Below are 25,053 nucleotides of genomic sequence, written 5' to 3' on the forward strand. Positions count from 1 at the left end.
TTGTTCTGGCATCACCCCCACTCACTGTAAAAATAAAATAGGTCGTCTACGTCCACTGTGAACAACCATCACTGATCAGAGGGCAGGGTCCACAGCCTTTTTCACAGTCACATGGTCAATAGTGGGTCATTGACGCTCCCACTAGGGCTCTCCACCATTTGGTCTCAGAACTGGAGAAGCTTCTCGGATGAAACATCTTCAAGAAAGTTAAAGAAGTCGAGACGCTTTTCTTGCCGAGCTCCTTGGATCAGCTTCTCTGGCTCTAAGCTTTAAGCTAACTTTCCATTATGAATACAATAATCCAATAAAAACAGAAGCACTTATCAATAAGACATTGTAGATTTTTGAAGATAAAATGAAATGACCCCGACCACACAGTCCCATACAGCTCATGATATCAGCAGCTGAACAAACACAAAGCAGTGAGTGCTTGAAGGTGTGAGGTAACAGCTGCAGGGCTGCATGCCCGCGTCCATCACACAGGACACTGTGCGCCCTCTAGTGTGCGAGCAGGTGCAGTGCAGATGAATAGGTTTCACAGCATGAACCCCATCAAGTCCTCAGCTGTCTCACCCAGTGGCGGTCCTAGCCTGTTTGGTGCCCTGGGCGAACACTCCCTCTGGCATTGGATTTACAACATTATGAATGAAATGTGCTCTATCTGGAAGCAGCAGGCCCCTCCCCTTTCCACGGGTTGTGTGTGAGACTTTAAATCATCAAAATGTAAACTTTAAATTGTTATTGATCCTTTACCCCGAGTCCTAAAGTGTATATTTATTTTCTTACTCCTCTTATATACATAGTTTATTTACTTGCACCGCTGTAGCTGCAGCCTCGTTGTCTCGTCTCTCTATATGCTGGACTGTCTGTAGCGGAGATGACAATAAAGTTTACAATAAAGTATTGTGTCATGTGTATCACTTCCGGCATGATGGCGCCTGTGTTTGGCTTCGCCGCTGCCGGGTGTAGTTGGTCTCGCTCTATTGTCGTGTTTTTTCTTTCTACTCTGCTGTTTTTTAACTGTTTTAATGATGTACTGGCTACCTTGGTCTACGATCGTCTGACGCTGTTATCCATCCGTTCGTCAATGACGGCCAAAGATGTTTTTTCTCCTTCCTTTTGTGGGACTTTCCATTCTCCACACTTTTCTCCGCACTCCTTTGGTACCTTCCACCCTCTGCCTGTGACTGGATCTTCGGCCAGCGCTTTCAGCGTTCCCCGTAGACTACGGAGAAGAAGAGGAAAGAGATCGGGCATCCAGGTGAAGCTTAGGCTCCTCTGGCGGCGGGGACGAATTGGAAAGCGATGTCGGGCGTTTTCCGTTGCCTACGCACATGACAGCTATATGGAGAGGAATCTGTCTCCCAAGGCCCTACTTGGATATAGGAGGCCCGGCTTTCCAAGGCCGTGTTATCTCAGAAGGGTTCATCCAGACTCTCCTGCCAACTGGCTTTTCATCCCCTCGGTGAGTGGAATATATGAACGTGAAGGGTCTGATCCCGAGAATTTACGCCCTTTAATTCGAGAAACTCTAGCTTCTTCCAACAACAATGTTTTCACCCCGCTGTCTATGGCGCTCTTTAATGCCCGATCTTTGACGAATAAATCGTTTGTGCTTAACGATTTTATTGTTTCTAAAAATCTGGACTTCCTGTTTTTGACTGAGACCTGGCAACGGGGGTCGGATTATTCGTCTACTATTGAAATGTGCCCAAATGGCTTCTCTGTCATTAGCCAGCCTCGAGGATCTGGTCGTGGAGGAGGCCTCGCGGTGGCATATCGGAGCCGTTTTAACTGCCGTTCAGTGAAAGTTGGACACTTTCTGTCTTTTGAACTGCAGCTCATCAAAATTGGAAAGAAGGATCCTTTTTACTGTGCGTTGGTCTATCGCCCTCCTGGCCCAAACAGCTCGTTTTTAGCCGAGTTTAGTGATTTTCTGTCCTCTACTATGAGGTTGTCTAAATTGCTTCTTGTGGGAGATTTTAATATACATATTGATGATGAGTCCGACCGCTTTGCTAGGAGTTTTACCAGTATCATGGACTCTTTTCATTTTATCCAACATGTATCTGGCCCCACACATAACAAAGGCCATACACTGGACCTTGTTTTTTCTTTGGGTCTGAATATTGATTATATCTGTTCTAAGGACATTTTTATTTCTGACCATTATTGTGTCTTTTTTAATATGTCTTTTTATGAGCCTATGTCTCCTGTTCATCGGACAGTTATTTCCCGCACTTTAGACTCCTCCACAGCACAGAAGTTCTCTGATGTTTTTAATTTAACATTATCCCCACAAAACGATGTTGATTTTTCTATAGATCTATTCAATTATCATTGTCTTTCGATCTTAGATGAAATCTGTCCGATTAAAATGAGACCTGTGCCTGTTTCCAAGTCTGTACCCTGGTTAAATGACAACATTCGTCTTATAAAACGTAATTGTCGTAAAACTGAGCGGTTATGGAGGAAAACTCACTTAAATGTTCATCTCCTCTATTTAAAGGATCTTTTAGCCTCCTTTAACAATGCTATTAGAGTTGCGAGGGCTGCTTACTTTTCTCAGTTGGTTGCAAGGAGCAGAGGTAATCCTAAAGTTTTATTTGATACTATTACTAATATTATTACTCCTGCTCCACCTGCTGCTATTATTTCTTCTGTTGAAGATTGTGAAACTTTTCTTGCTTTCTTTTTAGAAAAAATTAGCAACATAAGGAAAAACCTGTCTTTTTCAGCGTCTGCGCTGTCTGTTCCCACGCCAGCTCGGCCTGTTGTTTTAGAAGGTTTTTCACCTGTCTCACTACCAGAGCTGGGAAAAATAGTTAGTGCAACAAAATTATCCTCTTGCTCTCTTGATTTTTTACCTGCATCATTATTTAAAAATGTCTTTTACTCTACTGGTCCCTGTATTCTTACTATAATTAATACCTCCTTGGCCTCGGGCATAGTCCCTGCCTATTTTAAAACTGCTGTTATACATCCCTTGTTAAAAAAGCCTATGCTTGACCCATCTCTCCCTAGCAATTATAGACCGATCTCAAAAATTCCGTTAATTGCTAAGATTCTAGAGAAGATCGTGGCTAAGCAGCTTACAGCAGTTTTAGATAATTATAGTATTTTCGACAAATTTCAATCTGGCTTTCGTAAAGTTCATTCCACTGAAACAGGACTTCTTAGAGTTTCTAATGACATTTTGTTACAAAGCGATGCAGGTAAATGTTCTGTTCTCTTAATGTTGGATCTTACGTCGGCCTTTGATACTGTTGACCACTATATTTTACTTAACAGGCTGAAACACTGGGTTGGTGTCTCTGGGACTGCATTGAAATGGTTCTCCTCGTATCTCTCTGAACGATATTCTTCTGTGGCAGTTTCTAAGTATAGATCATCTTCTGCGTCCCTGTCTTTTGGTGTGCCACAAGGCTCTGTGCTAGGGCCATTACTGTTTTTAGTTTATTTACTCCCTCTCCAGCACATTCTGAGCCCTTTTGAGGATATTTGTTACCATTGTTATGCGGACGATATCCAACTCTATATATCTTTTAAACCGGAAGAGGCTGCTAAGCTGCGGCTTTTAAATGTGTGCTTGGAAACCATTAAAGGCTGGATGGCTGAAAACTTCCTCCAACTAAATGAAAGTAAAACCGAAGTCCTCTTATGTGCCCCAGATAGACATATACCCAGTATAATAAATGCTCTTGGTCCTCTTTCAACGTTTGTAAAACCATCTGTCAGGAACTTAGGGATTATCCTTGATCCTGCTCTTACGTTAGATAGTCATGTTAAATCTCTTGTTCGGTCTTGCTTTTATCATTTAAGAAATATTTCTAAATTGAGCTCTATAATATCCTATACCGAACTGGAGATTGTTATTCATGCTTTTATCTCTTCACGACTGGACTATTGCAATTCCCTGTTTACTTGTCTAAACAAAGGTTCCTTGGAGCGTCTGCAGATCGTTCAGAATGCTGCAGCAAGACTTTTGACGAAAGCTTCTAAATTTTCACATATAACACCGTTGCTCATGCAGTTACATTGGCTTCCTGTTGAATTTAGAGTCCAGTTTAAGATTTTGGTTTTAACTTTCAAGGCTCTTCAACAACAAGCACCACCATATATCATTGAACTTTTACAGCCCTATGCCCCTAGTAGGTCTCTGAGGTCGAGTAGTCAGGGCCTACTTGTCATTCAGTATACGAGACTGAAAACTAGGGGTGATAGAGCTTTTGCTACTGTGGCCGCCAGACTGTGGAATTCTCTTCCTCAGGACTTACGATCCGCTGATTCATTGATTACTTTTAAAAAACAGCTAAAAACACATCTTTTTAAAACTGCCTTTTGCTAACTTTGTTTGTATTTTTGTCTTTTTAATCTGTTATATCTTGTAAAGCACTTTGTGATCTCTATCTAGAAATGTGCTATATAAATAAAATTTTACTTACTTACTTACTTACTTTGACTTCAGCAGCGCGCAGGCGCACCGAGGGCTCTGTATCATGATGTCTGGTGTTTTCGTGTTTGTTGTTTTGTTTTTATGTTGTTTTATTTTGTACGAGCAATTTTTTATATTTTTTTTGCCGATGCCCGTGATGCCGCCCGCCCCCCCCCCCCCCTCCCCCACCACGACGCCGCCCCGGGCAACCGCCCGTATCTAAAACTGCTACTGGTCTCACCAGATGTTAGTGGACCATTAGTGGCAGGTCCTGGGTCAGTTTTCGGTCGTTTGTATTCCAGTTATTGATTTTCTAGCTCCATGATGGGTGACTACGCATGTTTATAATAAGCACACCGTAAACTTAAACAAAGTCTGAATAAAACATTTCAGTTAACAGGAATTAAAGCGTAACACTGAACTAATACAGCTAAAGACAAGAAAAGTACATTTATAGGAAATGACAGTTACTCGTGCTGTACAAAATCTATAATTATTATCATGTAGTAACAGTTACCCAGCAGTAAAGTACATGGGTGTAGCATTTCCACTGTGTGTGTGGAAAGCACAGGCCACACTCAAACAGGAGACCACACCAAGGAGTCACAAAGCTGACCTTGAAGAGCTCGTGTTGATCGCTACAATGAGCCCGGCCTGCACCCCTGCAGAGTTTCATCAGGATGGACTGAAAACATTCCCCGGCAGGGTCCTGAGTCTGGGACGCTGTGTTTACAGCACGTTCATTATTCTGAGATGTATTGAGTCTGCTCTTGGTTTTGATTTCTATTCCGTATCCTGAGTCTCTGTTCAGCTGCGTTCCCAGATGTTTCCTGTCTGATTCCTGGTTCCTGTAAGTTCAGAAATAAAACTGATTCCCAGTCCTGCATTCGGGTCCACTGCTCACTGACACACAGCCTGTCGGGACATTTCCAGTGTTCACATGACACAGAAGCTGCTCAGTGAGAGGTTGCGTCCCGTCAGCTGGGTTAGGGTTAGAGGTTGGAGGTTTTGCATGCTCAACCTCAGGGCAACAATTTAGTTGCCGCAGCTTCTACCGAATATGAAACAATTCTGTGCCCTGTTACCATGGTTCCGAAGACATATATGTATTTCTTGTCCCCCCACCTCGTTTTTGGTTTTTGCCCTTTATCCCCGTCCCTCTTCCCCGCTGTTTTTCTTTCCCTCTTTCTTTCCCCAGTCACGTCTGTCCCGTGTGGAGCAAGTGAAAATAAAATAAACAATAAAAACAAAGATCAATCAAATAGACCAATTCAGCAAGGCTGGGATGGTCCATTTGGCAAAGTAAATCCGTTGGGCATCTTTCTTTGCCTTCAGACAATAATTTTGGGTTAGGGTTAGGGGTTAGGGGTTAGGTCGGTGGTGTTGCTCGTGAGCACAACGACCAGCTGTGTCCAGAAGATTTAAGTTATTTATGAACCCAGTGGGCTCGTTTCAGCGGCCTGATTTACAAAAACATAGAAACATAGCAAAACACACACAAGTTCAAAGACACATCAGTGAGAAAGTACGATAACAAGAACACGCCTACATATTCAGCCACCCGGAGCATAAAGGCGCTGACTTCACGTCACAGTGAGTCAAACATCAAGTCGCTTTTCGACATAAGCCCAGACTCTCGTTTCTACGGAGAACTCAGAAACACAGAAGAACCGAACAACAATGTGCAGAACCCAAACCCAGGATAAAGGGGTTCAGTGAATGTGGTGTGGAAGGTGTGGAGGAGGGTCCTTGAGCCAAAGCAGATTCTGTAGAAGGACAGCGTGCCCGCAGGCCAGTCCACATACACTCCTGCTCTGTTAGAGACAGAGGAGAAGGAGGAGGAGGAGATGTCTTTCCCTGTGTTGTTGTGCCACACAGAGTAGTGATCAACATCAGAGCACATCAGACTCCACGACTGACCGTTGCATCCAAACTTGCAGTCGATACTGTCTCCTCTCCTTCTGATTCCTCTGTAACTGACTGCGATATCCACCACTCCTTTCCACTCCACCTCCCAGTAACAGCGACCAGTCACACCGTGCTTGCACAGCAGTTGAAGGCAGAAGTCAAACCTCTCTGCGTGCTGGGCGTAAGGCTCCTGCGTCGACAGTGCCGTCACTTTCCTGTTGTTGTCGGACAGCTTGAGGTTTCTGTTGGCTGTGCTTGTGTCCAGTGTGAGTTCGCAGAAATCTGAGAGAGCGGAGAAGAAACAGCAGCAGCGATTTGTCATATTTGCATGCTGAGTTAAGATGGCGCCGGTGTGCTTGACTTGCCATGTGTCTGTCTCGCCACTTTTTACCCTCCCTTTTCCCTTTACCTTCACTTATTGACCTCGGCACTGTGTTTTTTTTTTTTTTTTTCTAGTCGTATGTTCATCTAGTGGTTGTGCACTGATTACATATGACAGGCAAACACTTTTAAATCTTCGTTCTTTCCATTTGTTTTGAGCCAACCCCTGCTGGAGTGTGGGCAGCGCTAATCTACCACAACTGGATTCGTCCTTCAGCTTCTCCTCCCTAATCTCCACAAGAAGCGCTACAGGAAGCGGGGAAGAAGGAGTGGCCGTCGCGTCCGTCTCAGGGCCTTTCTCAGAGCCAGAATTACGGCCCATGTACATGCTCACCTGGACACGCCATCATTTTCTCCCTGGACTGCTCTGACGCTAAGTTGCTTAATCATTGCTGGATTTACCCAGTTGATCATCAAGCCTCCTCTGCCCGTTCTGCAACACGCTTTCCTGCTCGGATTTGGATAACGTTGCGCCAACGGGGATTTGTTGAAGCAATCTAAGCACATCGTGCTTCTAGAGGTGACTTACTACCCTGGCCACGGATTGCATTGCTTAATGTCAGGTCGCTGGTAAAAGACCTTTGTTTTAAATGCCTTTTCTCTACTAACAGCCTTGATGTTTTATTCCTTATGGAAACCTGGATTCGCCCTGGTGAGCTCATCCCTTTCTCTGAACTTCTTCCTTTGGACTGTGCCTATTTTAGTTCACCGACGCTTTCTGGTAGGGGAGGTGGTTTAGCCTCGGTTTTTATATATGACGTATATAATGTTCGGTAACCTTCCTCACCTAACTTTGCTAGCTTTGAAGCTCAGTTATTGGAGATGACTGCTTCCACGAGCACTCTGTGTGTGTTGGTCTACCGACCACCCAAATATGACGAGTGTTTCATCTCTTGGGTTCCGTTCTTTTTAAATATGACTCTGTTCTTATTCTTGGTGAACATACACATCTGTTGTAAGGATGGCCTGCTTGCTTAAGACTTTCTGGCTTTTATGGACTCTTTTAACCTCCTTCAGTGGGTAAATGAACCAACCCACGTTAAAGGCCATATTTTGGACTTGGTCTTTACGTATGGCCTGGATATCTGCATTAAGGATATAAATGGGATTTCAGATCATTTCCCAATTATTTTTGATATTGGCTTATCTGCCGTTGGACCGCAGTCTGTAGCTACTTCTCGTCTGCTACGTGTACTCAGCTCTGAAGCTGTGTTAAAGTTTGCTGTGTCTTTTTTTAATTTTGGCATTCATGATACCTGACTGCTGCTCAGTTCGCTCATCTGATGGTTATGCTGATATTTTGTTATCATTATTTTCATCTACCCCTGATTTGGCTGTACCTGACGACTGTTCTCTCTGTTCGGTTGATGGTTGTGCTAATATCCCGTTATCTCTTTGTTTTTCTATTCCTGATTCTGTTGCTCCCACTAAAATGAAGCGCCCTAGAACCTACTCTCATTGCTGGCTTAACGATACTACGCGTGCCTTACGACATGTTTGTCGCCGTGATGAGAGAAAGTGGAAAAAAGATAAACTTCAGGTCTCTTATGATATGTTACAGACTAGCCGCTCACAGTTTCAAACTGCTAAAATGGCTAAGGCATCTTTTCTTTCCAAAGTCCTTCTGGCTTATGGTCACAACCCCCGTATGCCGTGCCCGTGTTACTTTCGACTCTGAAGCAGCTGGTCGATCAACTGAAAAACACCAATGCTGTCTTTGATATTCTCCCATCACGCATTGTTAAGGGCTGCTATGATGTAATTGGACCGAGCATTTTATTCTTAATGAATTTTTCTCTACTCTCTGGATCTGTCCCACTGGCCTTTAAGCATGCTGTAGTCCAGCCTATTCTGAAAAAAAAGAATCTTGATTGTTATGATCTCTTGAAGTATAGACCGATCTCTAAGCTTCCGTTTCTGTCCAAGATCCTGGAGCGACTAGTTCTTTCTCAGCTTCAGGCATATTTAGACACGAACAACATTGCAGAGAAATTTCAGTCTGCCTTTAAGCCGCGGCACAGCACTGAAACGGCCTTGCTTAGAGTTCTCAATGACCTTCTTGTAAGCACTGACTCTGGACGCTCTGTGGTCCTGGTTTTATTGGACCTTCCCTCTGCTTTTGATATGGTCGATCATAACATTCTTCTATTAAGACTTGAGCATACTGTGGGTAAAAGAGGCACTGCCCTTAACTGGTTTAAATTTTATCTCGCTGACAGGTCTTTTTCGGTTAATTTGGGCAACTTCTCATCTTCCTCAGTACCTTTACGCTGTGGTGTATATAATGAGAAGAGAGGCCCTGTTCTCTTCTCATTATATCTGCTCCCCCTTGGAGCAATTTTTGAGAAGTATAATATTGCCTTTCATTGCTATGCTGATGATATACAGATTTATTTTGAGATTACTGACGATCTTGCTATGTCTTTTCACTATTTTCCTGAATGCATGCGTGAGGTTAAAGGTTGGTTCAAGAGTAATTCTCTTGTCCTGAACGAAAAGAAAACGGAGATCGTGGTGTTCGATAGTAAAATCCCCCGCGACCAATTGTGTGCTGCTCTGATGCCTTTTGCTAGCTCCCCTTCTGATTATGCCAGTAATTTGGGCATATTACTGGATAGCTCGTTTAAATTTGACAAGCAAGTGTCTGCTGTTGTGAGGTCTACTTTTAATCAGCTGTGCCTCATTTCTAAGGCTAAGCACTATATTCCACACAATGACCTGGAAAAACGTATTTACGCATTCGTGACTTCCAGGTTGGACTACTGCAACTCTCTTTACATTGGCCTTTCCTCCTCCCTTCTCCTTAGATTGCAGACTGTCCAGAATGCGGCGGCACGCCTTTTGACGGGTAGCAGGAAATCTAAGTGCTCCTTTCAGAGCACTTAGATTTCCTGCTACCCAACTTCTTCTGGAGCAACCGTGTTCTCGGCTGAAGTCTCGGGGCGACCGTGTGTTTGCTGTAGCTGCCTCAGTCTATGGAACAATCTTCCTGCTGCTATCCGGGCGTCTGACTCTATGCCATTGTTTAAATCACGGTTAAAGACTTATTTATTTAATCTTGCTTTTCCATCTAGCTAATATTTGGTGTGTGTGTTGATACATTTTTATCTGTTATGCTTTGTTAAATACTTGTATGTATTATGATTGTCATGGTTTTATGTTTAATATGTGCCGGGTCCTTTCTCTTTCTCTTTTCCCTCCCATCTCCTTTTCCTATCTTATTTTGTCAAGCCCCTTGGTATACCCTTGGTTTTTTAGTGTGCTTTAGAAATAAATATTTTTATTTGATTATTATTATCAGTTGATGCGACGTCTGCTGATTTATGAAAAGACTGAAGAAAAACATCACAATGATTCATTGTTCTGGCTCTTTAGTCAAATTCAGAATAACCTGCAGATTGAAGCTATAACATATGCTGACTTCATGAATCAAAGAGAACAAACACTCACATTTCTTCAAACCAGGTTTCAGCCTCTGCTCTCCACCATGCTCCAGCCTGGATGACAAACAAAGTCTGAATGACACTTCAGAAAGATTTTTTAATGAATCATGACCTTCAGTCATATCCACCACTGAGATGAGCTGTAATCTGTGCTGCACACACAGACAGTCATAACTCTGAAGTGTGTTTCTGTTTGTGGTGCATTCTAGTGTTGCATTGAAGATTTTGTGTAGTCCAAAAAAGTTGACGTCCACACTCAGCCTCACATTCATTGTCTGATGACGACATTCACTCCGAGTCAGGTGGGCCCTTGTATAAGACGCTTTTTAGACTTAACAAAGACACACTCGCCCAGATGTTACATTAAATGTTAACAAACAATGAATAAAGTCTCAGATCGTCTGATAACCAGACTAATTGAACATGGATTTGTCTTTAATCCAAGACTTCCCAAAGACTAAACCTTCAGTAGCTATTAGCAGCTGTGAACCAGCCAATCCCACCAGTGTGACACAAAAACACTGTGTGAGTCTCATTTTAATCTCTTGCCTGAGAATTTTAAGCTTCCAGTGTTGATGCTCCACTCCAGCAGAAAGCAGCTTGGTGGCGGTGTCTCCTGGATGGTTGTAGCTCAGGTCCAGCTCACTCAGATGGTAGGGGTTGGCTCTCAAAGCTGTGGCTAGAGAAGTACAGCCCTTCCCTGAGATCATACAGCCTGACAGGCTGAGTATGCACAGAGAGAGAGATATAAAATGAAATCAGCTCGAGATGTTATTGGTATCTACTACCATACGAAATTTAAACATGATAACTTGAAAACTGTGGATGCTAGACTGTTAACAAGCAAACAAACTGAACTGATTATATGTGCCTTATCTTTGAGGGGAGAATGAACAAAGCCATGATGCTCTAACTGTCTGCATAATGTCGTCACTGGAATTTATATAGATTCATTTGCTGACACAGAAAAATAAGACAAAAAATGTAATGCTTTACGTTTAATTGAAATTTACAGGCAATGTTCTTTCGGTCCTTACACGTGTGATTGTGGGGGGTTGAATGATCTGGACTTACTTGAGTTTCTCCAGTCTACAGCTTGGACTCCCCAGCCCAATAGACAACAGCTTCACTCCTGAATCGTGCAGGTCGTTGTTACTCAGGTCCAGTTCTCGCATGCTGGATGGCTCAGAGCTAAGAGCTGAGGATAGAGCTGAACAGCTTCTCTTTGACAGATTGCATGCACTCAGCCTGGAGGAGAGTTAGTGAAACAAAGTGATACTCTTTCACATGGAGCAAGAATAGCAACAACAACAACTATACAATTTTTTGTTTACTCGACTAAAATGATTCAGTAAGACAAATCAGTATGACACAGACTGAAAATGTTATTGGTTGACAAAACCCCTACATACGTATTACGTATTATCTGTCCACCTACAGAACTTTGCTGGCTTCTTTCGTTATTGGTAGCAGTCTCAGAAAAGCATCCTCTGAAGCAAAAACTGAGTATTTCTTCAGATCAAACACGCCCAAATCTTCTTCCGATGACAGCAAGATGAAGACCAGAGCTGACCACTGAGCAAGAGATAGTTTTTCTGTGGAGAGCCTTCCTGATCTCAGGGACTGTTGGATCTCCTCCACTAGAGAAGAATCATTTAGCTCATTCAGACAGTGGAACAGATTGATGCTTCTCTCTGGAGACAGATTCTCACTGAGCTTCTTCTTGATGTACTGGGCTGTTTTCTGATTGGCCAGTGGGTTACTGTCCGTCTTGATCAACAAGTTCTGTAGTTTCTCCTGGTTGGTCTGCAGTGAAAGACCCAGAAGGAAGCGAAGGAACAAGTCCAGGCTTCCATTTGGACTCTTTAAGGCCCTGTCAATGGAAATCCTGTGGATCTTCTTCGAAGATGTTTTGCTAAAAAGGAGTCGAAGGTTTTTCAGAGACATTCGTGGTAAAGGCATCACATTTTTGTTGCTGTTTATTAGAGACATCTTCACATAAAAAGCAGCCAGAAAATCCTGAACACTCAGATGGACGAAGCTGAACATCTTGTCTTTCCCTTTCCTCCCTCGCTCCTCTTTAAAGATCTCTGTGGAAACTCCTTCACATGCTGAGACAAAGTCAATGCTGCTCTCTCTCAGATCCTTCTCATAGAAGATCAGGTTGCCCTTTTCCAGCTGCTCAAAGGCCAGTTTTGCTAATGACGTAATGTATTGAATGCTCTTCTCTAGGCCATACTTTTCTTTTGTCCGATCAATCTGAAACATCAGGAACTCTGCGTACATCTCAGTCAGAGTCTTGGGCAGCTCTCCTCCCTCTCTGGTTTTCAACACATCCTCCAGAACTGTTGCAGTGATCCAGCAGAAGACTGGGATGTTACACAGGATTAGGAGACTTCGTGATGTTTTGATGTGGGAGACAATCCTGTTGGCCTGTTCCTCATCTTTGAATCTCTTCCTGAAATACTCCTCCTTCCGGGGCTCAGTGAACCCTCTGACCTCTGTGATGCTGTTTATAAACTCTTGGGGGATCTGATTCGCTTCAGCAGGCCGTGTGGTTATCCAGATGCGAGCAGAGCATAACAGTTTTCCATTAATGAGTTTTCTTAGCAGGACATCTGTTACTGTTGCCTTTGTTACATCGACAGAGCGAATGTCTTCAGAATGAAGGTCGAGATGAAGGCGGCTCTCATCCAGCCCATCAAACACAAACAGAAGTTTGAATTTACTCTTGTCATAGTTGGTGATTCCTGATGACTGAACATCTGTAAAGATGTAATTAAGAGCCTCCTGTGGGATGCCTACAGTTTCTGGGATGCATTCATGAATGAGCTCTGCCAAACTGAACTTTTCTCCCTTCAGAGGATTCAGCTGACGGAAGGTGAAGGGGAAAATCAGATGCACATCTTGATTGGATCTTTTTTCAGCCCAGTCCAAAACAAACTTCTGGACAAGGAAAGTTTTTCCAATTCCTGCGATTCCATTGGTCATCACTGTTTTGATGGGTTTGGATTCTCCAGAAGGATGCTCAAACATGTCTGTGGGTTGAATTGATTTCTCTGCTTCTGCTGGCTTCCATGCCTTTTCTAACGTTCGGACCTCGTGCTGTGTGTGGAAATGTGCGCCACACCTGGCTGTGATGTACAGCTCTGTGTAGATATCAGCCAGATGCTGTGTGTCTTTTGCCCACTCTTCTTCTGCACCCAAAAATTTATCCTGGAAATTTGACTGAAGCATCTGCTGGTAAAATGTGATGGGATGTGGCTCTGGTACTGGAACCATCATATCTATGTCAAAAATGAAGGATAAAAAAACGAAAGTGTAAAGTGTATAATTAAGATATCGAGGATTATTCAGCCCCGAGCCCATATCAGGTTTACTGGCATAAATTACGATGTTTCAGCTGTTTGTAGTTATTATAATTTTATACATTTTAAAATATTCCTTAAACCAGTGATATAAAGACTAGTGCTAATGAAAGTATACAATGGTCTACTCTTTTGGTTTCAGATGGTAGTAGTTGTTACCAATATGGAGAAAAAAAAATTTTATATAACATTTTGAAAAAACTCTTATAACGTCATTTAAGTGATTTGGTTATGGCAAACAGCAGAAAATGTGTTCATACACTTAGGTTGATATGGGAGGTGAATAACTACAAATCATGTTTTCTTTGCTCAGTTTCCCATGTTGTTATCCTCCCATAAATGGCAGAAAAGAGTGAATAACTTCATTGTTTTAGCTAACTACAGAGACACTACTGCTGTGTTTACCAAGCTTTGAAGTGAAAGTTTCAGTTTAGAACTTTGACCTTTAGTTTAAATCTTCTCTAGTAAGCTATGTCCAAGGTAAACTGCAAGTATGCTAGGTAGTATATAGAATGATTAAAACACAATAGTCTAGTGAAATCTCCAACTAGGGCTGAGCGATATGACCTAAAATCCACATCATGGTATAATTTGAAGCATGTGCGGTAACAATATGTATCGCGATATATTCTTTTCTTCTGTATAACGTATTTTACACACTATAAGGCGCACTTAAAATCCTATAATTTTCTCAAAAATCGACATAGCGCCTTATGTATGAATTCTGGTTGTGCTTATTGACCTCAAACCGATTTTATGTGCTACACGGTGCTCAAAAATCTGTCAAAAATGTTTTAGTCTGACTTTGCTAAGCTACGAAGCCGCATCGCTTGATGGATTGTTGGAGCATTACAGCTGCCGTAGTCAGGAGTGTCACGGAGTAATCTGGGTCCTAAACTCTGTCAGGTTCAGGTCCCAAAGTCAAACGATCACTGTGGCGTCACTGAGAGTTAAAAACTGTCTAAATTATTTCATCTTTAATAAAATGATCAGCGTTGCTGCTTTACCAGGTGTAACAATTAAGTTTAACATCCAGGCATCCATGAAAACAGAATTTATTACATTTAACAGAGTTAGAAGTTAGCAGGAAGTTAGCTCGCTAGTTTCGCTAGTTACCTAAACATGATATAGCATGTTCAGACTGAGAGATTTCTAAAACAAATTCAAACGTACAGCTCTACTATCACTTCCAACATAAATGAAGATAGAAAACTAAACAGCAGTGACGTTTATAGGGTTACTGAAGTTGGGCTAGCTGGTATATAATGTTGTGCTACGTGATCGCTAGCAAAACAGCTACGTTAGCATAGCATTAGCACAGTGAAGCTGGAGGATGAGCGCTAACTTCTTTTCACTCAATAAAAGTTAACATGAGGGTTTCTGGTGGTTAGGGACAAATGCAATCACATGGCAGGATGCTGTAAACGGACCAAACCTCAGTCAGGAGAACAACTGAGATAATCCATCCACAATACGAGGTTAGTCATTAATATACTGCAACAACATGGGAATAGAGCAGCTGCAGAGAATTCAGCATTAATGAATTAATGGTATGGAAGTGGAGGAAGCGCAGTTTTTGGCTTTCCCCATATTCCAAAAGTGCTCCGTCTCTTTGCTTTTACTGTCGCCCGCCATAATTTCCAGTTTATGCTGTTTATGCTACTTTCTCTGTATCTATGAAGCACCTTGAGGCGACTTTTGTTGTGATTTGGCGCTATATAAATAAAATTGAATTGAATTGAATTGTTTGCAGCCGCTGCAATGCTTTCGACCAAAACAGGCAGCTTGATGACACCATCAACATGCGCTATCGTAGTAGAGCGGTATAGTCAAAATGTCTGTGAAGGTTCTCAGTCATCCAGGTCATCGTAGTCAAAGGAGCTTGCAAAGAAAAGCGTCTGGGACCCACACCCAGTTTCCCACCTTGGCTCAGGCGATTAGAGGATCATCAGGGGGTCCTTTTGTCCCTCTGTGGGGGGTCACTCCCACTAGGTTTATATCTGGGACTCTCCACCATTTGACCTTAGAACTGAAGAAGCTTCTCGGATGAGAGGTGAAACGTCTTCAACCAACTTAAAGAAGTCCAGACGCTTTTCTTTGCAAGCTCCTTTGACTATAGTCAAAATCTCTACTGTTGGCCAAATTTATATCGTTTCTACCGCCCATCCCTATCTCCAACCTTTGTAAAGTTAAAATTCAGTAAAAGATTTGGATTAGAAATGCAACGACATCACAAATATTGAGTATTTGTTAATTAGCCAATCATCACGTTATCAAACCTGACAGTAGTTTTACCATCAGTCTCAGAAGTAGGAGCCTGAGTCTTAGAGGAGAAAAGTCCTTTCTTCTTTTTAGCCTTCCCAACACTGCCGTCATCTCCTTTCTTCTTCGTAGTCTTCCCACCATCTTCATTATCCGCTTCTTCCTTTGAAGTCTTCCCATCACTGTCATTGTCCCCTTTCTTCTTTGGGCTCTTCCCACCATCTTCATCATCTGCTTTTTTCTTCGAAGTCTTCCCATCATTGTTATCGTCATCTTTCTTCTTTGCGGTTTTCCCACCATCATTTTCATCCCCTTTCTTCTTTGAAGTCTTCCCACCATTGATGTGCACTGATAGACAAACAGACATTATGAGCATTAAAAGAATATAACCTGCACTTTGTTGAACCTTTTCAGACAGCAGTGTTTGTCTCTTCCTGTGACTGACCTTCGGTTGTTGGGCTGCTGACAGAAAAACTCTGCAGCAGGTCATTTCTGTTAATTCTCTCTAAAACCACCTTGGTCACCTCCAAAGCTCCTTGGAGTTCATAGGTTTGTATGATCAGGTCCACAGTTTCCAGTCGCTTTGACGTCTCCAGACGGCTCTTTCTGATGGCAGGGCGCCCCCGAAGGACATCACCATGCTGCAGGAACCACTTGAATTTATCAAACTCTTCATCTCCCAAATCTTCCAGAATGTTTAAGAGGTCCTCTGATGTCATCACGTCAGATAGTACTGCAGGCTCTTGTGGTACAACTGCTTTATTGGTCTCTGTTTACCTGTCAAACATGAAATCAGACTTTAAAATATCAGCTGTTCCCTTTATACAAATAAAGTTTATTAACAGGTTATTATGATTCTCTGTTTGTCTAAATTGAGATCAGTTCATGGAGCGCCTCGTTGGAAAATAATGCAAATACAGCATTAGAACTTTGTGGCTGGAAACATGGAATGAGATGTCTGATTGTCAGTGATTGTCTGTAATTGTCAGTGATTGTCTGTAATTGTCTGAGTGTCAGTGTCAGTGACTGCCACTAACTGTCAGTGATTGTCTGTATTTGTCAGTGAGTGTTTGTCCATCAAAAGATGGCGCCAGTGTGTTCGGCAGCCCGTCTCCACTGCTCTCTGCTGCTTCTTACCTTTCTGCTAATATGCTATTCAGGTGGCTCTGCATTGCTAACTTATGACCGGCTTACTCTTCTAAGTCTCCGGCCACCCTATACTTACGGGTCATACTTCCATGGATCGGACCCGTGGTGGAATTTAGGAGATACCACTCTGCTGCGGACGGATCACCTCTCAGGAATGATCTCCGCTTCCTTTGCACAGGAGACGCTACAGGAAAAGGGGTAAACGGAGTGGTGTCCGTGTCCGCATTAAGGCTTACCTAAAGGCACGGCTGGCTTTGACGTCGATGTGGATGCTCTCCGCCTTCCCCCGACTTTCTGGGAGCACTTTACCTTTAGATTGTTTAGGCATCGATGGATTCGCTATGCTGAGTTGCAGGCCCGCCCTGTCGCCCCAGTGGTTTATTCGCCGGCTCCATGTTGGATTAAGCCTCCTAAAGGTGTTATGGCAACCTATGCCGCCCGAGACGTGCTTCCAACTGCGACTCGGCGTCTTCGACTCGGATGGCGCTATTAAATGTTAGGTCGCTGACTAATAAGACTTTTATTGTGAGCTATTTTTTTACTGCTACAGGACTGGATTTACTATTCATGACGGAAACTTGGATTCGTCCCGGTGAGTCTTTCCCTTTCTCAGAGCTCCTTCCTCCGAATTGTGCCTTTTTTAGCTCACCGAGACCTTCGGGCAGGGGTGGAGGACTGGCAGTGGTCTTATCACTGGCGATTTTAACATTCACATTTGTTGTAAAGATGATGTGTTTGCCAAGGATTTTCTAGCCTTAGTTGACTCTTTTAATCTTATCCAGTGGGTTAATGCACCTACCCACCTTAAAGGACATACCCTTGATTTGATTTTTTCTTATAGACTGGACATTTGTATCAGGGACATCAGCAACATTGGAATCTCCGATCATTTCTCAGTCATCTTTGATGCTGAGTTATGCAAATTGGACCAGAGCTTTGCGGGTCCTCGACGTCTTGTGCGCATAATCAATCCTGGGACTGTGGCTGAATTTTTGGCTGCTTTCTCTAAATCTGTTCTCCCTGACTTTGATCGTTCTACACCCTCTTCAGTTGATGATTTTGCTAACTCCTTTCTCTCTACCTGCTCCTCTATACTGGACGTTGTGGCCTCTATGAAAGTAAAACAACCTAGAAGCTGCTCTCAGCCGTGGCTAAATGACTCTACGCGCTTTACGACGCGTTTGCCACCAAGCTGAGAGACAGTGGAAAAAAGATAGGCTCCAGGTGTCTTTTGATATCGTTCGCAGGACCCACCTGGAATTTCAGAAATCTGCTAAGTTGGCTAAAGCGGCTTTTCTGTCGGGTGTCATTGCGGATAATAGTCACAACCCACATATTTTATTTAAGACTTTTAACTCATTGTCCAACCCTTGTCCTGAAATGCCTAGATTGGCTTCCTTAGCCCGTTGCGAAAATCTTTTAACTCATTTTACAGGCAGAATCTTAGCTCTAAGAGTCTCACACCCCCCTGTGATGAGTCAGGCCCCAGCATTACGATGCTCTTCTAACCTCAATCAGTTTGATCCAGTTTCGCTCCCTACTCTTAAGGGTATAACTGATCACCTAAAAACTCAAACGCTGCTCATGACATCCTTCCATCTCGCATTATTAAAGATGGGTTTAACATTATCGGGCCCTGTGTTTTATCATTAATTAACCTGTCACTGTTATAAACACGCTGTAGTGCAACCTATACTCAAAAAGAGCTCCCTTGATCAGAATGACCTCGCTAACTTTAGACCTATTTCCAAACTCCAGTTTCTGTCTAAAATCCTAGAGAAGATTGTTCATTCCCAACTTCAAACTTATTTGGTTGCAAATAATATCGGGGAAAATTTTCAGTCGGGGTTTAAGCCACACCATAGCACGGAAACTGCATTACTGAGAGTCTTTAATGGTCTTTAATGATCTTCTCTCAATTGCTGACTCAGGGCGCCCTGTGGTGTTAATTTTGCTTGATTTGTCCTCTGCTTTTGATTTGGTGGACCATAATGTCCTTTTAATGAGGCTTGAGCATCTGGTGGGCATCACGGGCAGTGCCCTTAGCTGGTTTAAATCCTATCTCTCAGAAAGGTCCTTTTCTGTCACCATGGATACCTGCTCCTCCTCCATTGCCCCTGTCACCTCTGGTGTCCCCCAGGGGTCTGTGCTGGGTCCCATGCTGTTCTCTTTATACTTGTTACCCTTGGGCCGAATCTTTGATAAATACAATATTTCTTTCCACTTCTATGCGGATTCAAATCTATTTTGAACTAGCTGAGGATGTCACGTCGTCGTTGCAACACTTCTCCGATTGTATGAATGAAGTTAAAATCTGGCTACTGAGCAATTCCCTCATTTTAAATGATAAGAAGACTGAAATTGTAGTCTTTGATACTCCCTCCTCTCGGGCTGAACTAACTGGTATTTTTGGGCCCTTTGCTGACTCCCTTTCTGACACTGTGAGGACCCTGGGTGTTGTCTTGGACAGTTCCTTCAAGTTGGACAAACATGTGTCCTCTGTAGTTAAATCGAGTTTCAATCAACTACGTCTAATCTCTAAGGCCAAGCCCTACATACCATGTAAGGACCTGGAGAAACGTATCCATGCCTTTGTTACATCCAGATTAGATTACTGTAATTCCCTTTACACTGGTCTCCATTCTGCCCTCGTTCACAAACTGCAGCTCGTTCAAAATGCAGCTGCGCGTCTCTTAACTGGAACTGGCAGGTTTGAGTCTATTACTCCAGCTCTTTCCGACCTGCACTGGCTCCCTATAAAACTTCGTATTGATTTTAAAATCTTATTGCTCACTTTTAAAATCATAAATAGCACCGCACCCAGCTATCTTAGGGATCTCCTCAGCTTTTATATCCCTGGGAGAGCGCTTAGATCAGGCCAAAGGCTCCTGGTGCGACCTAGATCTCGGCTCAAGACCAGAGGTGACCGCGCATTCGCCGCTGTCGCATCCTACCTCTGGAATAACCTCCCTCAAGGCATCTGATTCAATTCAATCTTTTAAATCTTGATTAAAAACTTATTTGTTTAGCCTTGCTTTCCCGCCTCCTACAGCCCACATTTTTGGTGTACTGTAAGTTATCTTTTTCGCTTTATTAATATTTATAATGTTTTAACCTTCAGCCTTTCGGGTTGTGCCTACTATGCCTGGTGTATTATTGGTTAGTTATGTCACCCGCCTGTTAGTATATTTTATTTGTATTTTGTGTTTTGTATTTGTATTTATTATTGCTCTAACTCGTTCTGTGAAGCACTTTGGCATACCTGTGGTTTTTTAAATGTGCTACATAAATAGAATTGTATTGTATTGTCTGTGTCAGTGTCAGTGAGTGTCTGTAATTGTCAGTGAGTGTCAGTGATCCTTTTTCATGCTTCAGCTCAGTGCTAAAACGGAGCAGCTCTGGTGTCACTCATTGACGCAGTCTCTTTCCTCTGCCTCTCACTGATTGGTGCAGCTTTGTAAACTGCTTTCTTTCATGCACTTCACAAGAATAAAATGATCGTGAATTTCTTGCTTGGTAACTCATGTGTGCTGACAGTCTGATATCACACAGCACCACCCAGCAGCAGCGGCTCACCTGCAGAGCCGCACCCTGCCTGACCGTCAGAGCTGTCGAAGTTTCCAGAGTGGATTTGTGCTCAGTGAGCAGGTTTATGTTGAACTTGTGTGGCAGAAGTTAGAGCTGCTGTTATCCCCGGCAGCTTTATACATCTAAGGCAGCGGTCCCCAACCCCCGGGCCTCGGACCGGTACCGGTCCGTGAGTCGTTTGGTACCGGGCCGCGAGAGTTGAGGCTCAGGTGTGAAATGTAGTTTTCAGCATTATTTTGTTATCGTTTTTATCGTTTACTCGGTTTTCCTGGGTCTTTTCCTGTGTGTTATGAATAAATCTTCTTTTTTTCGGTACTAGTTTTATTTTGTTGTATTTATCCACGACACCTTAAAGGCCGGTCCGTGAAAATATTGTCGGGCATAAACCGGTCCATGGCGCAAAAAAGGTTGGAGACCGCTGGTGTAAGGTATACAGAGACATGAAATAAAACCAATAAAACCACAAGAAATTCACAGTGAAACACAAAACTATGAGAAGGTAATAAAACTGTAAACCTTAACTGCAACCCTGATTCACTGTCTTTAATCTTTACCTTGAAATACCTCATGTCTGTGTTTACTTGGTCTGGCCCGTATATGATAAACCCTATATGAGAATGCTGACTTTAATCTATACAGATTCCCGGGAGATTATAGCTTACACAGAATGAGATTAAATTCCTGGTGGCAGTGTTTCACATGAATCATATACAAACTGTCTGAAAGCTTTTTTTTCCACAGCGAAGCAGATGATAGACCAAACATCCCTTTGCATTCTTTGCTGTTGTTTGGTGCTACAAAAGTTCATTACAACAACTGAATTATTCAGTCGAGAACTTCTTCAATTTTGTGGAACAGCACCAGTAACAGATGCAAGGTTTCACTGATGGTTACATTAAATCTAAAGATGCAGCAAACGAGCAGAAAAAGGTTTCCTATAACCATACGTGCTGCAAAATAATGTCCAAGCATGACTCGATTTAAACTCTAATACAAGAAGATGATCGTCACAGGTACAGAGAGGAGCGCTCATCACAGCGCCGTGTCAAAGATGTCGTTTTTTACTGGGTTGGTGCAGCTTACATTGTTTTATGTGTGTAGACTTGTATATGCCTGATTATGTTATACTGAGCCATGTTGATTCATAAATGATTAAATAGCATTAATGAGGGTGGATTGAAAAAGTGTGGCCTCCATCCTACTGCTCTGCCTCAGTATTGTTTGATATATAAACTTTTTCATGTAGATGTTATTCGTCGTGAAATCCAGATTTATTTTAACTTGTGTGCAGAAAGCAGCTCTGGGACACACTGTTAATGCATCTGAAGTCTGCTGTAGTAAAACTGGAAACGAATGAAAGTGATGGTTACGCTCAGAGCCCGCTGTATGCAGACGAGTGCATACAGAGAGCGTCAGCAGCACTCGTGAACGCAGCCGTCCGCACTCACCTGTGTTTGCAGAAACACCTGACGGACGCATGCAGCTCGTCCTCTGCCTCCAGGTACGCTCGGTGCCGGGTGAGGTGTGGGCTGTTCTGAGGTCAGGCACTGCGATCTGTAAACTTCTTTCTCTGTGCGGCGCAGCGAGTCAAGTCAGCGGCGACGAGGGCTTCTGGTCATTCTGCGTTCCTGAGAAAGGTGCGCTCAGGTAAACGTCCCTCTGAAGGCTGAGAGGTTGTTATGAGCTGAAAGTCTGCTGACACATTTCATATGAAAAACGTTGGAAGGATTTGGATCTGGGCTCCGCCTCTCTCTGCACTGTCCTTAGACACATTCAGGCAGGTGTGTTCGTCAGGTAGATAAGGTTACCTGCAGCCTCACTTCCAAATAACTGCATCACCCCTACAGCCTCTGGCATTCCTTTAATATATAACATGTGCATACAGGGGCCTGAAATGTTTCCACAGCCAAAGAGCCAATCAAAGCTCAGGACTGAGAGAAAGCAAGTTGGTTTCCTGTCAAATTCTCCACACAGGTCAGAAACTTTTATCCAGAGTGGCTGATGGGAGCAGATCCTTCGCCTCCATCAGGTGCCAAATATTTCACCATCGCCTTTTATTAAAGAATAATCCCTCTGATCGGTTATCATCAGCACGACAGCACACGGGACTCAAACACTCCCACTAACAAACGTTAATGTGTGAGTCAGTGCAGCATCACCAACTGTGATTATTTGATCTGTCAATCGATTTCTGCGTCACCCCCTCTGATGCATGTTGATCTGATAAACGGCTTAGTTTCATCCCGCGCTCCTTGTTCCAACAAAACAGGAAACAAGCTTATATATGCATTTGCCCTGGAAGCCTGTCCACTCAAACTCAAAGGGGACGCATTTGTGTCACATAATGAGCAACTGCAACCACTAAAGGAGCGAGATAAGTACAGCCCGCAGTGAAAACTGCCAACAGCCTGGAGCAAAGTTTCAGGAGAAGGTGCCAAACCTGCAACGACTGTGTTAAACTCAAACATTTTCCTGGGAATCAGCCGGGCAAGACTGGACCCGTCTGTCTAGATCCTGGGGTGGCAGCGGGGCAGGAGACGTTTGTCCTCAAACCTGCCGATCAGGTGGTTAGACAGAAGATTTGTAGGCTCTTGTATTTCTGCAGGTAATACAGGAACAACAGGACTGCTGTCAGTGTTTGAAATGTGGCACACAGAGGGCAGCAGCCGTCTCAGCTCATTAGAAAACAAACTTCCAGTTTAGGTGAAAGTTTCTCTTCGTCCTGGGAATTATTACTCTGCTGTCATTCAGCAGCTTTCCCAGAAATTATAACAAACATGTCCCGGGATGAAAGTCGGGATGGTTTCCAATTAGGGCTGGGTATCGTCACTGATTTCTAGAATCGATTCAATTCCGATTCACAAGGTCCCGAATCGATTCGATCCACGATTCGATTTAATTCGATTCGATTCGATTCGATTTAAATCTGGGAAATTCTGACAGTCAGAAATATTATAATTCAGATCAGTATATTTACATATTTTTTATCAATAAAAAGGAAGCTGACACAAGACTTTATCACAGGTGTGAGCGTCACAGCAGAGGCCTTTGTGTCAAAGTAGCTGAAGATAAAACAGAAAAACATGAAGGTGATTTTTCCTGGCCTGGATTTTATACAAATATTCTGCAGCACATCAAAAACGAAAGAAAACCTTGAATCAACACATGAACGTTACCTCTGAGTTGCAGCGGTTTTATTAGAGACACAGCGTTTTGCATTTTCCATAATTTTAGAAAGTTTAAATTTGTTCAGTATTGAACGGCAGAAATTAGGTTTTCTTTTCGGAAGTATGTAAAAGGGAAAAAAACAGCGGCCGACAGCGCTGTAAGCAACAGTAGACTTGTGCGTAACAAGCAAGCGAATAATGAAGAAAGGGAAACTGTTCTTGAAGTACAGAGAGAGAGCTGTGCATCGCGGTGGAAGCAAAACAGTAAAAGTCAGAGTGAATTCATGACGATGTTTATGTGAAGCGTAGTTTGGATCTTCTTTTGCTGCTGGTTCGGTCAATATTGTTTGGAGAGAGATCAAACTAACAGCTTTAGAATCAGCGCATAAAGGGCGTGAACACAAAGCGCCGACCCACCGAAACATCAGAATCAGCGAGCTGTCGGCTTTCAGCCCCGACCGTGAGAAAGGCGACATCTCACTGATCCTGATCCGCGGGTCGCGCTGTCTGTTTAAGTCTATGTGCAGAAGCCGTGTTCCTGCTCTCATTTACTGTCTTAACTGTTTGGTGGTTCTTGAAATTTTGTGAGATGTCACCAGAGATTCTGGCATTTCGGGCAAAATAAATTTATATTAAAAAAATCGATTCAGGATTTTAATGAATCGATTTTACGTTATCCAAGCCAGAATCGATTTTAATCGATGAATCGATTATAAAAACCCAGCCCTATTTCCAATGTTGTTCCTGTTTCGAAGACAAACTTTTAAACTCCATCACGTTTAAAGCTGGTGGAGTTTAGTGCTCTAGGTGTTTGAGATGAATACCTGCAGCTGTGGATCTCAGGTGAGCTCAGACTGATGATGATGATGAAGCACCTGACAGGTCTCCAGAGTCTGCTGTGTTTGTGCACAGTCGCGTGCACGTGTGCGCTCACTCTGATCTTCTGTGAAGGAGTGCCAGCATCCTGCTGTGCTCCCTCTGTGGCTGATAAACCTGGGAGCGCATCGTGTCTAAAACAGCTGACGTGGATCAGTTCCAGCTGTACAGGGTCGTCACTGTTCACGGTTGGTGTTCAGAACTTTGGAACACCATCCAGAGAGATGTGATCGTGGAGTAGGAAACACTGGTGTGGCCGTTTCATGGACTGAACAGGCAGAGTGTTATCACTGGCAGGTCAGTGCATAATCAAAGACCTGAGTCGTTATGGGCACAGTTAAATCGAGTGGCTCATTTTGTTCTTCTTTTCAGTTTTATGGAGGAGCATGGTGTATGAGATTCACTTCATGAGCTCCACTTACTTTGTCTTCATTGTTTATATTTGCCCCGTATCCAAACAGCTGCCAGCAGAATAA

The 25,053-nt window shown here is 43.1% G+C and overlaps 1 protein-coding gene across 1 annotated transcript; it reads right to left on the bottom strand.

Moving 5' to 3' along the window:
- Positions 1–4,759: 4,759 nt before the first annotated feature.
- Positions 4,760–23,268, bottom strand: LOC113023452 (NLR family CARD domain-containing protein 3-like). Its single transcript, XM_026169452.2, has 8 exons — positions 21,983–23,268; positions 16,243–16,574; positions 15,831–16,145; positions 11,606–13,454; positions 11,242–11,415; positions 10,717–10,890; positions 10,175–10,221; positions 4,760–6,625 (listed from the first exon to the last, which is right to left on the bottom strand). Exons 2-8 carry the CDS (start codon positions 16,514–16,516, stop codon positions 6,078–6,080), a joined length of 3,381 nt encoding a protein of 1,126 aa, XP_026025237.2. The 5' UTR covers positions 16,517–16,574; positions 21,983–23,268; the 3' UTR covers positions 4,760–6,077.
- Between the last annotated feature and the right edge of the window lie 1,785 nt (positions 23,269–25,053).

The sequence above is a fragment of the Astatotilapia calliptera genome, chromosome 6 (assembly GCF_964374335.1).
Source record: "Astatotilapia calliptera chromosome 6, fAstCal68.1, whole genome shotgun sequence".
Lineage (NCBI taxonomy): Eukaryota > Metazoa > Chordata > Actinopteri > Cichliformes > Cichlidae > Astatotilapia > Astatotilapia calliptera.